This window comes from Patiria miniata, unplaced genomic scaffold (assembly GCF_015706575.1).
Source record: "Patiria miniata isolate m_02_andy unplaced genomic scaffold, ASM1570657v1 HiC_scaffold_18, whole genome shotgun sequence".
Taxonomy (NCBI): domain Eukaryota; kingdom Metazoa; phylum Echinodermata; class Asteroidea; order Valvatida; family Asterinidae; genus Patiria; species Patiria miniata.
Window position 1 is genome coordinate 8,173,458 of NW_024037056.1, and position 18,528 is coordinate 8,191,985.

Genomic DNA, 18,528 nt, shown 5'->3' on the forward strand with positions numbered 1-18,528 from the left:
TTTGGAGGTAATAACTTTTATTCATGAGCTTGGCGGATCGATTTACCGGTGTGCACCCCTATATCACGTCACATGCTTGCGCTGCAAACAGCGAGCACCGTAGACCCAACCTCGTTTCCAGGGTGTTATGTGTAGCAGGCTGCAGTACGCGTTGCCGTCGACGGTTTTACGCATAGCTCGGAAGTACTACGCAGTGTAGACTTTCGATTGGTCAGACCGCGCAAAGCATACTAATGTGTGGTCCTTCTGAGTATTCGTTGCACTCGGCGCAGGGGCGGCAAGCGAAGCATATGAAATAATAGGGACACTTGATGGCCACGCACCATGGAGAAAAATATTTTGCCAAGGTCACCCCCATGCTTCCGTTTGGTGAACTCTTTTGCAAAACTACGGAAGCTTGAATTGCCTTCCGCGATACTGCGTTACTGTGATAATTTATCGCAGAAATCCGGAATTCAAAGACAAATCGGTAACGAGGAAGGAATTATCTTTGAATTCTGGATTTCTGTGATAAATTATCACGGTAACGCGGTATCGAGGAATACGTATCTCTGAATTCAGGATTTATGTGATAAATTATCACGGTAACGCGGTATCGAGGAAGGATTTCTACGTCGAGGCCGCTGACCTCGCACAGTCTAGACACGCAGAAAAAGCCAGCACAGGGGGCGGCCAGGTAGTCAACGTGAAAGCGCACATGACGGCAAATTCCTGCGCAAAACGCAGTCACGAAAAATCGACGAAACGGATCGCCGGTCCGTACCGGAAAATCAGGACGACCCGAAGTGTCCGACCCGGCGGAAGACACCCTCCGCATTTTTCCACGGACGTGGAGCGATTTTGGCGCCGCGGGAGCCCGCGGTCTCGGATCCTTTCAGGAGCAAACATTGTCTCGGAGGCGAGTAAACTTCTCTCTTATATATATAGATTACATTATTTCCCACTTGTTGGCTTCTTATATACCTTGCATATCAAATGTACAGTTCGCCGCTTGCCATCTTGAGGAGCGAAGTGACATAATAGCAGAGATGGCGACATCTCCGAGTCACCGGGAAGGAGGTTGGGGCTGGGCGGTCGTACTAGCCTGCTTTGTGACGGAATTTATCGCTTTCGGCAACCTGAAGGCTCTGGCGATTCTGATCACTTCTATGAAGGAGGATTTCGGTACGGAGTTGTGGGTCGTCGGCTCCATAGTCTCGCTTCATTATGCAGTACAGTATATCATGTGTAAGGCAGCATGTTCTTTACCTTATGCGTTTATGTGGAGTCGGAGGGCAATGGTTTTGTATCGCTTGGCAGGAGTAAACCATTTGTGCAATCATTATTACTAAACTATCAAAGAAAGCCTCCGAGTGACCCGCAACGCGCACCTGTTTGATTTGTTTGTTTGTTGGGTTGTATTGGGGTTGTTGGGTTGTTTGTTTGTTTGTTTGTTTTTGTATCTTTTTTAAAATTTACTTCGGGGAAACACGCGTTTTCTTATTGTTGTATTGTTTGGTGTCTTTTGTATGACAAGTACGTTAGGACATAGACAGGCAAAACATGTCAAGACTTTTTGCTTCAAAATAAAAGGCTCCATCATGATAGGCGTAATGGGGATCATTAGGTATAGCTTTGCCTTAGGGCCCTGTCACACTTCTGCGTATCCTAATTCCTTATGAGTTGCGCATTGACATTTTTTTCATACGCAGTCGTAAGCACAATACGCACCTCATATGCATCTCTATCGTTTTGTGTAGGTTTTATGTACGCAGATATACGCATGGTACGGCCCAGTACGCAGGATAGTTTTGGGCATGCACAAAACTACGCTGCGTACCCTGTCATGTTACGCAGGTCATAAGTTATGATACGCAGCGCATCGGTCCCGCATCGGTCGAGTGCGTTACGAGTACGCTATGTGTTCGTGACGCACCCCGTCAGCATAAGGAGCCGCCTCTATTTGACGTATACATAGCGTACTTGCAGCGCAGATGCATCGCACGCTGAACGGCGAGCGGCGGAAATGCGGCGGGAATACGCTAAGAAGTGTGTCAAGCATACGGTCGGCATAAGTCGGGTGCGTCCGGAATACGCTCGGCATGCGCACTGAATACTGACCTATTCGCAGCCCGAAAAATAATGTTGTGCACTGCAACCGCAACTCATACGCATCTCATACGCAATGGATGCGCTGAATTCGTTACTTGTACGCGAGATGTGCGTCGCACATAAGTCAAAGTGATCAAACATTTCGACGTTAATTGAGCGTACGGCTGTGTATTGAAAAAAATTTGATAAGGAACTCATAAGGAATTAGGATACGCAAAGGTGTGACAGGGGCTTAACGGGAGCTATGACCCATACGATATAGGATTGACTATAATGTTCATGGACCACTGACACAGTAAGGTTTCATGCGGTCAGCAATTGTTCAAGAGTGTATAGAACAAGTAAATTGAACCGCTAACTTGACCATAATGACATTTTGATTCTACTAGGCCTACAGTAAAAATGTATTTATTATAATCACGTCGTGTGCCTGGCAGATGGACGTATTATTATATGGGCGCTTATACGCCCTATTACGCGCGAACGCTATAATCACCAACAACTTTTAAGCCAAAAGGGCTTATGCAGAAAACTCCCTCTTTTTCAATGAAATTTAATGAGGAATAGACTGGTCGAAAATGGAAAAGACAGAGATTGGTGATGGACAGTTCGGCAACTCTCTGGCACTGGAGGTCATACAGAAATTCCCTCTCTGCAACGAAATGGCATCGCTTTCTCAACTGCTCAAGAGAAAGCCGAGATATTGGCTCAAACCTTTGTAATCTCAACTCTGCAGATGATCCACCACCTGTTATCCAGGACCGTACTGCTGAACACCTCAGCCATGTCACTTTCAGGCCACGAGACATAAAAAGAAAGTTGAAAAAGCTGGATCAGAACAAAGCATCAGGCCCTGATGGTATCTCTGCCAAGGTTTTGAGGAACTGCGCTTTAAAACTTGCAGCTCCACTCGCCAAACTTTTCCGATTCAGCTTCAGCAGAGGCTATTTCCCCTCCCAGTGGAAAGTTGCATCAGTTGTTCCTGTGCACAAGAAAATAGTCGATCTTGCCCATTAAAACTATCGGCTGATCTCTCTACTATCTACCATCAGCAAGGTAAAGGAGAGCATCATAAATGATCAACTACAGAAACATCTTTTTCAAAACAACCTCATATCAGACAACCAATTTGCATTCAGAAGGCTCCACTCTGCCTCTGATCTCCTCACCTATATGTCTCATCGGTGGTGCACCATCTTAAATGAGAGAGGTGAAGCTCGAGTGGTCGCCCTGGACATCAGAATGTGCCTTTGACAGAGTATGGCATCAAGGTCTGTTTCAAAAACTAGATTCATTCTGAATCACTGGCCAACTGCTTACCTGGAGTTATTTATCTATTCAGACATCTTGAGGTAGTGGTTGCTGGACAGAAGTCAACCTGCTATGAGGTCAATGCTGATGTTCCCCAAGGCAGTATTCTTGGTCCTTCTCTGTTCCTGATCTACATCGAAGTTCTACGTGATGTGATCCGCTATTCAGAAATTCTTGCCTATGCTGATGACATCACAATATTCACATTAATAAAACACTCACCTTCTGAAGTAAGATCAAGCATGAGGCTAGCAGCTGCTGAACAACTTCAGGAAGACTTGGAACGAATTAGCAACTGAGGACAGACTTGGAAAATTGAATTTGAACCATCCAAGAGTCAGTGTCTCACTGTGTCCAACATGAAGGACATCCAAAATCATCCGCCTATAATGTTCCAAGGCCAAGTTGTCAGTAATGAACCGGAGATGAAACTTCTTGGGGTTACTTTCTCTCGCAAACTAGAATGGAAGACACATCTAAAGATTGTCACTCGCACTGCTGGTCAGCGTACTTCAATGTTGCGGAGACTGGGTCCAGTCTTCAGCAAGGCAGGTCTTGTTACCATCTACAAGACTTATATCAGAAGCAAGATGGAGTACGCACCTCTAGCCTGGATGGAGCTAGCACAGTCCACCTCTCGGCTCTTGATAAATCCAAAGAAGAGCATGCCGCCTAATATGATTACGCCAGCAAGAGCAACTGAGGCATAATCTTAGCAGCTTATCCCATAGAAGAAATGTTGCAGCAGTCTCCTGTTTATATAGGATGCAGTGCAGCAAGTGCCCAACCTTGCTGAAACCCATGGTCCCACCTGTAAGGCCACCTGCTGCTCGACAAACCAGTCAATCCATGCTACTCAACAAACATGCTCTTCAGTCCCCGGTCCCCCAGGGTATGACTGCAGCAAGAACTCTGCGAAGTTTTGATAGAGCTTTCCTTCCTGCAGCAGTGAAGATCTGGAACAGTCTACCGTCATCAGTTCTTTCAGACATACATTACCAGGGCTTGCAGTCCTTCAAAATAATGTAGAGTAAATAAGTACATTGAGTAAAGAATCAGTTTAGGGCAAATGTGACTGCAGTGTGATGCTAATAGACATGTCTCTCTTCACTGTCTAGTGAGTGAGGCATAGTCCAATAACTATTGTTTCTCTTCTTATTTCTTGTTTTTTTATTGTGGGATGGTCTGTTGAAACAAGCACTTTAGCTATCCCCATGGGATATTATGCTTGTTTTCAACTGGTGCTCCTTAATGTGAGCAGGTCATAAAAAAAAACAAATCCCAGTCAACGTTTAATCTGACACTCTTCTGGGACAGATCGACAACTTCTCTATAGATCATCATTCCGGGCCATTTGTATAATATAATATAGGCCTACCTGGAAACTTTGGCAAAGCTTAATTTTGATTTAGAAAAAAAATGTAATTTTTACCTTGAAAAGTATAGAAATAGGTTTTTGATGCCAGCTGTTTGTAAAATATAATTAATTAGATCAAATGTTCTTTCCTTTCAGCACCCCTTGCGGCTGCTCTGGCACGCAAACTTGGCATCCGCTCCTTGATTCTTGTTGGCGGTACACTCTATGGAGTTGGTCTGGTGGTGTCTGCTTTAACGCCCAGTGTCGCCATCTTTGCTATATCACTGGCCGTTGTTTCTGGTAAGACTGGCACAACGTTTGAAAAGAAATTTAGACGATATAAGTCAGGTACGGAGAATGGAAATCTTACAAGTTCTCCGCAGAGTACATGTATTTTATATGGATTACAACACCCCGCCCTCAGCGACAAAGTACTGAGCGACTTTCCTGGTAGGCCATGATACTTTCTCAAGGCACACGTGAACCAGCGTGGTTTGAGCCCCATTTTAGACTGGAATGAACTGGTAAATCTCTGGCTCAGCCCGAAACTTGAGACCGGGCGGACTTCATACCACACGTGCATGATAGGCAGCGCCCTCAATGTATCTGAAATCCTGGTTGCTATGTGCGCGTGCCCCAACGATGCCGCCTTTCCCGTAGTCTGATTGGCCTACTTTTTCATTACGCTGGCACGTCACGCCGTCGCGTCGAACGCGGAGCCCTACGGTTGCAGGCCAGTAAATCGGTCCGAAATCGGTTTGCATGCCCTCAAATTCTTCGCTATTTGAACATATTGTGGGCCGTGAACTTGAGGGTTTGTAAAAAAATATGGATGGAAGCCGTGCACAGGACTGTGAGCTTGTAGCTCTGTGCAATTTGGATGAAATTGGAGCCCTAAAAGCGCTCTATTTTTTAATGGAGTGTAGGCGTCGTTTTTCAAAATGGCGATGGGCTTCAGACCATTTCAAGGGGTGATCATCTTCTGATGGAAATTTCTCCTAAAAGTCATGTTAACCCCCCCCCAAAAAAATTGAAAATCATGAAATAAAAGATAATGAAATTAGCTTTAATGTGATGTGTGTCTGGAATACCTTGGAGGGTTGTGAGTATTTTTCCTGAATTGTTGAAGTGGGGACATTTATCATTGGGGTCTATGGTTGATTATTTACTGGTCTGTAACCTCTATACGTACGTGAGCGTAAAGATGTTAAAATTGTTAACTCACCTTTGCTCAGACTATCCCAGGTCGAGAAAAAAAAGTACATCTTGAACGCATGTAACGTGAATATAGGCCTATTCAACATTTAATGAAAGTGGCCCCGTGTCAGATAGTGCATCAAGGGATGAAGTTGCCTTGAGGCGTGCTGTGGTGGTCTGTCACCGAGAAAGTGTTTCAATCTCCTCAGCTTGTAATTCTACACAAGCACCGTCTTATCGTTTGGGAACAAACACCAATCCTTAACCGGATCGCAGACGGAACGATACCTTGTATTTAACAAGAATCTTTTGTTTCTTAACTCCAACAGGAACAGGGATAGCCTGTACATTGGATCTCATCCATGCCGAAGTAACTTTCTACTTTCAGGAGAAGTACGCCCTTGCAGTCTTCATTTCGAGTTCTGGTTCTCCAGTCGGTATGATGCTGTACGGACCAATAACCCAAGTTCTCATGGATACGTACGGTTGGCGAGGAGCAATGCTTCTCTTAGGTGGGTTTAGTTTCCATCTTGTTTTAGGAGGGATGTTGGTACGAAGGCCGACAGCTTCGTATCAAGAAGTCCCCGACCACGAGGAGCACCACACAATTGATGGTAAAAACTCTCCTGGTATATCTACAGATGAAGCCAAACCAACTAAGAGAGTTGTCTCCAACCCCTTGAATTCAGTTTTCTCGGCACTATGTCTCGAGGTATTCTTCAGTGCTGACTTCATGATTCTGGCCGCTAAAAGAATGCTGTATAGTATTGCATTCGGCGGATCGGTCATCTACATCGTGCCTAATGGTCTGGCGCTTGGTCTGACAACCAGCGAGGTGGCATTCCTGACTACCGCTTGGGGGGTTGGGGACCTGGCTGGAATGCTTCTCTCTGCTTGGACTTTCCACATCAAGGTGCTATCGGTTCAAAATGTTGAGGTCCTTGCAGTGATTGTTTCTGTCCTGGGATTACTTTTGCAGCCCTTCGTCGCCTCATTCGTTGGTCAAACTGTGCTCGTGTTGATAGTAGGAGTCGGTATGGGTTGTACAGTGCAAGGGATACTTGTCATGACGAGGTGGCTACCTTTTGGTGACGACAAATTTGTCATTGTGTTTGGCTGGCAGACATTTCTGAGTGGGGCAGCTGCTTCCATTGGAGATACTCTATCAGGTAAATCATTTCAATCATTTCAGTATAATCCATCGATGCAATGAATTCCCCTTTATGAGACTTTGATAAATGTTAAGCAACTCGTCACAGCGTTGAAATCAACGGTTCAATGGTTCCACGGGACTTATATGCTGTACATAGACAACTTATACCCGGTATACCCAAGGCCAGACGAATTACGTGACGTCTTGACTCTAAGTAAAGACCAAGTTGTTTCGTGCGACGTCATCTATGAAATCATCTGTAAAGTCAAATTGGAGTGCATTCATATCTTAGCAGTTACCACAAGTACGAGGACCCTCGAATTAATACAAGAATGATTGAAAGATTGGATGTGGTGTTAAGAAATGACATTTTCGGTTTTGTCTGATTCCTTGTTAGGTTGGCTTTCTGATGCGACTGGGAGTTTCCACGCAACATTCTTCCTATATAGTGCTACCATGGCAGCGATATTACTGTGTCTGCTTCAGGATGTCATTCGCATCATTTCTCCTCCCGAATCCTCCAAGCAACGTGGGCTTATGGTTCTAATGCCTTCACTCTTTAAGAGGGACTCAAGTATGATCTTCGAAAGAATGCCGATTCAGCCGAATACTAATTCAGCACAATGATTACACAGTTTCAATCATAACAGTTAAATTGTTGTCCAGTTAGCATTACAGAATTAAACTTTCGGGGTTACACTGGGATAATTCACATTAATTTGTATGTACGCATGCATTAATTTTAAGTTGTAACACCAACACAATATGTAATCTACTATTAAAAAGACTAAGCTACCAACTATTAAAACTTTTTCCATTTTAGGGTATTTTTTTTCTTACACGGATCTCAAATATTTCTTTGACCTTAAATTCATTCAGTAAGCGCTAAGTCCTGTTAAACCGGGACAGGCTTGATATTAATCAGAAAGTCGTCTATACTTTTGTAAAATGACCAGGCAGGAAAAAGGGGGTAAATAAATCATTTAGACTTTTGGTAACTCCCTCGACGACGAGAGCACTTACTTTTGTATCAGTCCGTAATTAATTCAGTTGGACAATAATTTAAAACAATGATCTGGGTAAGGTGAAGTTACCAAATGAAATGAGACAATATGAAACAACATATGTTCATGACGGGCTGTATAGCCATATTAACACTATTCAACTCAGGTGCAAATGTGTCGTTTTAGGAAAGAGTCCTGGAGTGCTTATACAAAGATAATACAATGTATATCCGAACAATGATGCTGGTATTATACCTCTTAGTAAGTTTGGCTCAATATCTTATTGAAATACATGTTTTAGCATTAATATCGGTGTTTCATGCATATATGAATTAATTTATAATCCGATAATTATTCGACAATCACCAGTGGCGGATCGGATCTAGCTTTCAGGGAACGGGAAGGGGGGGGGGGGATTGATATGAAAGGGGTGAGTGAAGGCGTGCGGTCCGGAAGCTTGCCTCCGGATAAATGTTGAATTCTACGATGCTTTCTTCTGCACTCTGAGGCAATTTCATAATGAATTTAGCAACTTCAGCATTCCATTTATTATAGTATCATAACATTAGTCAGCGGGGGCGGGGGGGGGGGGGGGTTGTGACCCAAAACCCCTCTCTTGATCCGCTACTAATCACCATGGTTGTTCTACAACATCGACAAAACGGTAACTACGAGCGTCGCCAGTATTTTTTTCCAGAGGGGGCAAAGCACATTTCCCCCCCGAAATCCATGTACTTTTCCAGCATATTCTCGATTTATCATTTTTCGAGGGGGCAGGGATATTCCCCACCAACCCATATGACTTCGCGCCTCTTTTTCCCCTTTTTTTGGCTTTTCCGGGCCCCCCGTGCAACGCCCACACTGAAAAATTGCCTGGGTTAATTTTACCCAAGAAAGGGTGAACACTGCAACTACCATAAATCGGGTTGTTCTTTACACAATTATTGTTTGGGTTCGAATTTCTGTAAAATCAAACCAAAACTTGTGGTCATTCAAGTGCAAATCTAATTTGGTTTTGTATGACTACAACTTTTGGTTGAATTAAACAGAAATTCTAACCCAAACAAGTGGTTATAGAACCAGCCAGATTTCTTATTCAATGCAATAAGTTCTATACAAATCACGGCAATTTACCGGCACATCGAATGTATAATTCTTTGGTTACCGTGACATGTGAAAGTGAACTGTTTATTATAATCATTCGATTCCAGAGTTACACTCCGAAACAAAAAGTTCAATTCATGGAACATCATCATCATAATTCGGCACAGACTTGCGTCCGTGGCCGCCTCGTCCTCAAGCAACGATTGAAGGAAATTCAACTGAATAACCAAAGGTGTTCGGATGTATTATCAGGGCAAATCCACAGTTACGCAACTCGGCCAGTACACTGTACAAAATATAGCCACATTGGTGAGCAAAATGTCACATTTGCAAAAGCTGGAAATTTTATTGAGTAAATAAGTCAAAACCTATGATGGATGGGAGTTTTTCTGCCTGTTAATAAACACTGAAGCGGTACTAGAAGTACAATTATTAATGCGCATAAACTAGGCAATTACACTTGTATCAGCTTTTTAATACAACTTTTCTAAACTCTTAAAAGACATCTCTGTTCACTGGACGCGTTGCACAGCATACGCATATCCATTATACACTACATTTCACTATAAACATCTCGAGATAACTTTCACGAGGTTTACAACGAATGACCATTCATTGTCCGTCCTTAGTGTTCTTACTTTGGCATCACGCCAAAAAAACCCAGTTTGCATTTGAATACAATATCAAAAATCACTACGGAAGGAAACAGAATAAAGGTTCAATACTCGCTAGAGTTTGTTGAACTCTGCTCTGCAATGTGAAACTAAAAATAAAACTGTAAAATTATATCAGCGAAAACACCTTGCCACAAAAGAAAAATATTACATTAATTACACAAATCTACAACGGCCATATTTTAATAATTTGTTTCTTCCCAAAAAGAAAAAAAAAGTTCAAAGAAATTTATCAAACAGGAAATAAATTATCTCATTTACGGCACATGTATACACAGAGAAATGGTTATTTAACAAATTTTGGCACGTTGGCCTATTTATATTACCTTGGGAAGGAGAAAGCATTTACAATTTATTTACCGTTATTCATATACTATGTTCATACTTTGATTACAAACGTCTATTTCTTTTATTTACTTGGTTCGAACGCGATAATACATCAATGTACACCGATGTTTTCTGTACCAAAAGTTTGTAGCTGTCTTCAAAAATGTGCAGGTCCAAAGAACGACATAGATTACATAATCTTACAAAGAAAATATTTCCACTAAATTTTACAAGACCGTAATATACTCTGTGCACAACATGCTTGGCACGATGAACTTGGTTAATCTATACAGACACAAACAGTGCGTTTTCCTTTTATGTTGAGACACTGGTCACTTATCTCGAAGCATTTTTCCCAATTTAATTTGCTACTCAGTTCCTGGGAGACCCGACACGTGACACACGGAGGATATTGCCAGAAATCGGAGATTTGTGTCAACTTGCACACACCAAGCACATGAACACTGACCCTCAACGAAAGGTACACCAGTCACATACTATACACAGTGAACAAAAACCCATTCAACTTGAAACTAGACAACCTTCCAAATATAAGGCGTTCCATTTAGTATAAGGACTGTGTTGACAAAAGAATTACAGGGCACGGATTCTTAAGCACAAGCATCTACAAATTAGGGTACATTGATAGAAAAAGAGATATCCAAATTGAAAGAAAAGAATTGTCTTTTACCAAAAATTCCGCCAAATGCGCTGATTTCATTTTTACACCATTTACAATGCTGAGGATTATAAATGCAAATCAACTATTGTTATTACAAAGAATAATTTGCTCAAGGCACTATTTTTAGGTTTTGTATGATTTAGTTGAACTTGAGGGAAAGACCGGACAGAAAGAATTCAATTATGGATAGAATCTGTTTTCTTTTTTACAGAAACATCGACCAAAATAATCAACTGCAAGACTGTTACAATGTTGGCGTATCGAAGGGTCAATGGGAGTACGCTTTTATGTTTTAACATGTCACAATGACCAAGTTTCGGGGGGGGGGGAGACTAAGAGAAAAGAATAAAACTACAAATTTACAACGTCGTTTTGGTACAGAAGGGTAGGAAGTCCCCCACCATTCAATGTCCACACTATAATTGTTGGTGCTTCTTTGTCTCTCAACTTTGAGTAATCCTCTTGTCTTCTTCACATGCAATATGTTGTTGTTTTATGTTTTTTTGGAATTTTTTTTTTTTATAAATAAAACACAGATTCTATATGGATGGGATAAAAAAAGAATGACGATGAAGTCGTGTGCTATCAAAAGCAGCTGAAGAATCAAACACAAAGTATGCATGACCAATCTCACGTGTCAACATTCAATTGGGATTAAATGGAGCTTATTAAAGATGTACTGTAAACAATTTTTTAACGTGATAACGTTTTCTCCTGACGTATTTTTTTATTACATTTTTTTTTTCAATTAAAATCTTGCATAGTCAAAGGCCACTTATTATATCTGTGTACCCCAGCAACAAACAAACTACCCCCACCCGAAAAAACCCTACTTTTGCACCAACAATTAAAGTTGTAATTTAATGGTGGAACGACCTCATTTCACTATCAACATCATGTCAAACTGTATTTCCGGCAGGAAGTCTTTTATACATTATTGTTTCATAGTTTACTCGGGAATTTACATCTTTTGTACATAATCTTTTTTTATACAGGTCAGTAGCAGAAAATGTTCAGGATTGTTCACTATTTGCAATTACAGTATCAATAATAAATCTACAATGTATACATGCTTACTGGAGGAAACATATTACAAACCAGCCAGTTCTTGAGGGTACCTTAGTATGCACAAATAAAATTAATCCTCGTTTTTATAAGATATTTATAACAAAATCTCCTGACAACCCAAAAATTATAAGCAACCAACGAAAAAGACAACAGAGAAATATATAGATATAAAGAAGCAATAAGACCGACAAAATATCAACAATTTTTGGGATTAAAAAAATTCCCCATTAATGTTTTGCAAGAAAATATTCAATATACACCAAGCCCTTTGAAATGTAGCCGACTTGTCAATGTGGAATTATAATACAATACATCTAAGCACTAATCCAAAAAACCATGATAAAAAATGGCCAAATTGATATTCACAATTTCTTAAGGGCAGCAAATCTGAAAGAAAAATAATTTCTTCTGTGTTGTATCAAAATCATTGCAGTGCCAAAAGGAGTGGCATCTCACATCTAATTTAGTTGGCAAAAACGACTTACTAGGCAAAAAACTGTACATATATTGTCTGGTATTGTCAATATTCAAAAAAATTGTTCAAAATCTATGGAACATTTTGTACATTTGCTGGTGCATATTCATTCACATCAGGTATTGTACTGTACACATTTTACTTGGAAAGTGACTATTATATCTAGTATTAAGTCACATGAAACATGTCTCACAGTCTCATGGCAATAAGTCTAAGTCCAAAAGAATCTACAATTTTTGCAAGCTTTTGTTGCTGTAATCTGGATGTAACAAAACCACCTATTACAAGCATAACTAGCTTAGAGTGATGCTTGTTGACACCACATTGTGAACAGGTTGAGGATGAATGTACGAGTAATGTACTCTTGACTTGCTAATGACCTGATTGAATGGAGTTTGTTGCATATACACATACATATCAAATTGGGCATTGGACATCACATTTTGGGTTTAAACATTTAAGCCAATGTCAACATTTCATGATTATTAGAAGATGGCTTCTAGGTAGCAAGCATCTTGTCAATTTCTTTTATCAGAATAAGACCCAGAAAATCAGTGCAATATTTGATACATGGGACACCAGACAGGCAGCTTGCTGCATGAATTACTACAATGTCCTTCCACACACACAACTATGTGAAATGTTCTAGACACAAATTAATTTGCCATACACTACTCAACTGAGTGGTCTACATTTACACACCAGCTTGAAATGATTATGATAACTGGGCCCAACAAGATAAGGGTAGATTAGGCATGATGCTTAAGGCCATAGGAAAACAGCCATGGACATTTGGCAAATCACCAAAAACGTCATACTTGTACATATTGTTGTCCTTAGGTCTCATGACTTATTTAATTTGGTACAGTAATTTACAGGGTCGAACCAATGCAAAAAATGGCCGACGTAATGTACAGAGGTACCCACAGAAAGTGTGGATAGCTATTTAAGTGGAAAACGATTTTCTTTACAAACAAATGTTTAGCACCAATGGAACCAGCTATGCCTTGCTGCTTGATGGACAGTGCAGTACAACATTATTTTTTTTACAAATCAAAAACTTGAGTCTGTTGGATAAAGCATTGCCCACTGACAACTTGTTATAGTAATGAATGCTTGAAGCAGTAGGTCTTAATGTCAAGTCCTTAGACCAAAGAGCTCATGTAGGAGAATATCCGATATACGGGATGTAAATGCTAACACCTGTTCAAACAGACAAATGCAAGGGAAAGTAAGGCATTTCCATTATGGACAGTTAGTCTATTCATGTGCATATTCACTCAAGGATTGCATGATCCACTTGGAGACACACTAGGAACACTCACTATAAGTTAACCCACAAGCAAACAGGCCTAGAACTCGGCCTCGCAGCATATGCGACACAGATGCACTACATTTTTCGTGTTCCACAAGCACAAGTGGGGTAACAAATTTATCATCAGGCAAACTTGACACCGACTAACATTGCAATGCGTATACAATGTGGCAACTTTTCAGCAGTCACCATCATTATGTGCGACTGGTTTGACTGGTTTTTCTTTGACAATTTGGGCATTCTTTGATCCGCATGTACTAATTGCCAAAACCTTAAAAAAGGATTGAACAAAACCAAATTGTCAACTTTTACATGTTTGGAATCAGCAAAAGGGTCAGAAATAAATTTACAAAAAAAAACCCCAACAATTCAAATGTACATTTAAAATACAATTAATAAACCTAAAATTCTATAGTTTAAACTAAAAAAAGAAGCTGTTCAAGAAGTATTCGGAAAACCTTCTGGGTTGGGTAGCATGGTGTTTTCTTTTCATATGTCTTGGATACTGATCAATGATACCGTTTCCACCAAGATGGCAGATGGCAGACTTAGATGGAGAGCACATATCCCACATGACAATTCTGTCCCTTAATTTCTACTCAGCAACTACAGCCCAAATAATCCATGTGTTCCAGACAACTCAACCTCAAAATACAGACAAGAACTTTCATCTTCTGTTGAGAAGATGACTTCACCTGTTTTTGTGGCTTCTGCATCCAGACTCTTTGGACCTGGGCTGCTCCTTTTCAAATTAAGTTGCCAACAAAGCTCCTATACAAGAGCAACCAATGCAATATCACATTTTACTTCAAGTAACCAATGAAATCACTCAAAAGTTTACCAAATAATCCACTGATACTGTATGTTTTCCTTATCAATTTTCATCTTTCATGCAACCAATATCACTAGGTAACATTGAGTTCACCTGTTCAGTTTTCATATACTTCTCACATAATTGGACCCTGCATCCCATATATTTGGAGTGCACATCCAAATATCCTAGGATATCTCAAGTGTGGCCGTCTGGCCGATATCCTGGATGAGGAGCTGAAAGGGTACAAAGGGAAGTATCCGACTTGGAAAACAAAAAGACAATAAAACCAACAAATAATCAGGGCGGTGGATTTTTCTTAATGTAGAAAATATGAAGACTCAAAGTTCAGTTGTTTGGATGTCACATTAATCGTGAAATTGTTTTGGTTTCAAGCTCTTGTTTAACTGTAAATTAAAATGTGATGGAAATTTGGGTAGAACAAAATTTGCAATACACTGTCCTTTATAATACCAAGGCACATACTGGAAGACTGAATTCACCTACAGACAACGTGCTTAGCTTCTATTTTGATAAGGAACAAACAGCGCAGCTAATTTGCCTTACTTACAAAACAAGACACTCGGGAGGAACAAAATCCAAATGCAAGCATGACAAATGTTCTCAAGAAGACTGTTTGTGTTTTTACCTGATTAAAAAATACTTATATTTTTACATTTTGTAGGTTTGTGAATTAAGCATTTTCTTTTTCAAAATTCATTTTGAGGACAGGGAATTTTCATGGGAATATAAAAAAAAATGGTTTGAAAAGAGACAGCAAAACTTACAAGTAAGCCAAAATTACAACTAGACTGTCTAGACACCTATTCTACTGTATGCCACTAAATGTATATTCAATTATATGCAATCTTACACCAATACATATACAACCATATATCCCTATTGTTCCAAAATGACTGAGATATGAATGATATCTAGAGCCATAGTAGGTAAGGGAGCACTTGATCAACACCAATGCTTGGCAAGTTGGCATTCTTTTTAGGGATCTAAAATCCTTGAATAATTGTAAACATGGTTTGTCATATTTTTTTTAATAACAAAATTGACTTTCTTGAAAAATGTACACTCTAAACATTTTCATCCAAATTCCTGCAGAAATGAAGTGCTCTGTTCCTACACCAACTATGGCTCTAAATGGTCACCACTATCTACAAAAACACTGCATATACTATACATATTCTATTATGTCTACATTTTCTACAAAGGGTGTTTCTTACAAAGCAAGCATAATAATAAATCTGAGCCTTTTTATGTTCAAACACTCCACAAAAACTACAGTAAATCCGGGAAAAAAAAACAAAGCCGGCACTTTTTGTCTGTTTAGTATTTTCTAAATACTTACATGCTATTGAGCATTACTGAAAAACTTGTAATGATTAAAAAATGAAATAAAAATTCAAGTTTGAAAAGCAAACATCATCACTCCTTACAAATGATAGAACCCAGATATTCAACAAATGTAGAAATCCTTCCACCTTTTTAAAATTAACTAACTGAAGACCACGACGACCTCGCCTCCGACACAAAAAAAGATGTAAAATGTTTCTTTACAGTAATAAAGAACATAAAAAAATTAAAAAGACATACAAAACATTTCAAACTAAAAGTTTTTGTAATGATTCATAGAACATTACATAATCAAGTTTTCCTTTTTCATAATAAGTGTTCAACTCTTCAAGTAAGCTCCCAATTTATGGTAATATTTTATCTTTCAGATTTTTTTTTGTTTTTTTTTTTACACCACCACATCTTTTGTCTGCCACTTACCTTAAAAATATGTATTCACTCACATATTCAATCATCAAAAGAATTTTGTATTCAATAAATCAAAGCAATATAAAGATGACGGAAAAAATTCACAAAGCCTAAATCCAAGCCATAAATGACCCCCTCATGAAACTAACAATAATTAAAGACATGCATTCGTAGTTTATGTCAAACAATATCCTTTCAACAACCACCAATAAACTGTCTCACATCAAACTCAGACAAGCTTAAAGCTTACACCATCCAGTTCAAAACCTTAAAAAACCTACAGTTAACTTACCAAAGACCAAAAGGCCATGATCAGAAGTGGAGCTCAACTGGCTTTGGAAGGCCATCAACAAACTCTTGAAGGCCATCAACTGAGTCTGGAAGGCCATGCACTCAAACAGAGAGGCTCCCATTAGGAGGCCCACCAATGGGTCCCAGGTCATTGCTGCTCTTCATGAAGAACTTCTCCAACTTGGCCAGGATGTGCTTGCCATAGGTAAACTTGCGCAGTGTGCCAACATGTGGCCGTATCTTGTGCATCAGGATCTTGCGCTGGTTGGGCTCAGCAACATCAATCATCTTCTGTACAACGTAGTTGGCATACTGGTCTTTCATCATGGTGTACAAGGAACTGTTGTTTCTAGATAGGAATTGGAATAAGTGTGAATCATCAACTAATTTACTGTCAGGCTCTGACTTGTCTCAAATCTTTCCACACATCCTCGCTAGCAATGTGATGCTTGAACAAACAAAAATTTGCTTTTTATTATTCATTATTTCCAAACAGGCTTTCTTCTGTTACAATTCCAAACACTGTTTTATGACTGGAAAGAAAACAGAGTAATTCTTCACATCTGAGATATCTGTCATGCGACTTACCCATCATTAAAAGAGCAGACCTCATCAATAAGTAGCGCCCTCTCTGGACGAGAACTGTGTGTCACACACTTCTCAACCACATTGCTAACAAAAACACAAACATCACAATTACTTCAATACTGCGAAACACATATGTGTCAGATTTCCAAAGAAAAGTGTAAAATATCATAGACACCATAATCAGGCATGCAACTGCGAAATCACAAAAAAAGAGGAAATTCAAATTTTTCCCAGACTTTGTACAGTGTTTTTCTATTTTCAATGGCACACATGGGAAGTAAAAAAAGAGGAAATCAGCTGATCCGAGGAAAAGTTGCATGCCTGCATAATAAGTCAAAGTAGACACTGTGTAGTACAAGACCATAATTGTATTTATAACACCCTCACCTACAGATTCTGGATCTTGATTGGCCGAGAGCGAGTCACATGGCATTTTCTATTTTTACTATTTTGCTGTGCATGGCCAAAAAGACTATACAACAGCTGAAAACGTACCATACACATAGCAAGCAGCATAGCAATCCGGTATGCATGTGTGCAAATGCATATGGGTGTGTACATTGTGCATATTGTCCCACGCGCCAGCGCTTTAGAGTTGGGTTCAAACCTTTCATGAAGGGGTAGTTTGGAAAAGTGCAAGTAAATCTTCAACTAATTTCATATTGAAATAAAAGTATGTTTTGATTGGATTTTGGTCAAAGTAATCACTTATACATGTACAGGGTGAGAAAAAAAAACGAAACCCACATGTCGGGACTATTGTTTAAGTGAACTTCTACATGTAGCACTTTCAAAATCTAGGACATGAAAGCCCAATTCATAAGCTTTCTTTTAGTACAAGAATCACTCAAATCACTAATGTACTTTTCAAGTTACAGAATTTTAAACACAATCACCGTTTTAAGGTTCTGTCCACAGATCACAAAAAACTTCAGTGTTCTTTCAGCAAAACGAAAACAAATCACATAGGGATGTGCGTGAATTGTTTTCGGTTTGCTGAAAGAACGCACACATTTTTTTTGGATCCGTGGACAGAACTTTAACACAGTGGTTGTGTTTAAAGCTCCGTAACTTGAAAAGTACATGTGTGATTTGAATGTACTAAAAGAAAGCTTATGAATTGGGCTTTCATATCCTAGATTTTCAAAGTGCTACATAAAGAACCTCACTAAAACAATAGTTCCCACATTTGGGTTTCGTTTTTCTGGACTCACCCTGTATCTTGAAATTAAGCAGAATCTGTGGGCGAGACATTATAAAACTAGCCTCCCTTGTTGATCCATGGAGTGTTCCATTTCCCTCGG

General features: G+C 39.7%; 2 protein-coding genes across 10 annotated transcripts in view; one reads left to right on the forward strand and one right to left on the reverse strand.

The window, feature by feature from the left end:
• The first annotated feature begins 952 nt into the window (after positions 1 to 952).
• LOC119724477 (monocarboxylate transporter 12-B-like) lies at positions 953 to 8,422 on the forward strand. Its single transcript, XM_038195539.1, has 4 exons — positions 953 to 1,227; positions 4,916 to 5,059; positions 6,286 to 7,125; positions 7,507 to 8,422. Exons 1-4 carry the CDS (start codon positions 1,029 to 1,031, stop codon positions 7,734 to 7,736), a joined length of 1,413 nt encoding a protein of 470 aa, XP_038051467.1. The 5' UTR covers positions 953 to 1,028; the 3' UTR covers positions 7,737 to 8,422.
• A 1,116-nt stretch (positions 8,423 to 9,538) lies between these two features.
• The window catches only part of LOC119724478 (pumilio homolog 2-like), a 54,907-nt gene continuing 45,917 nt past the window's right edge, over positions 9,539 to 18,528 (reverse strand). For 8 of the 9 annotated variants that reach the window (XM_038195542.1, XM_038195543.1, XM_038195544.1 and 5 more), the window contains 2 exons: positions 17,225 to 17,308; positions 9,539 to 16,985 (listed from right to left, as the gene is read on the reverse strand). In XM_038195542.1, the coding sequence (XP_038051470.1) occupies positions 16,739 to 16,985; positions 17,225 to 17,308 (331 nt within the window). In that variant the 3' untranslated portion in view covers positions 9,539 to 16,738. The remainder of the gene's footprint in view (positions 16,986 to 17,224; positions 17,309 to 18,528) is intronic. The other variant, XM_038195541.1, reaches the window with a different exon arrangement.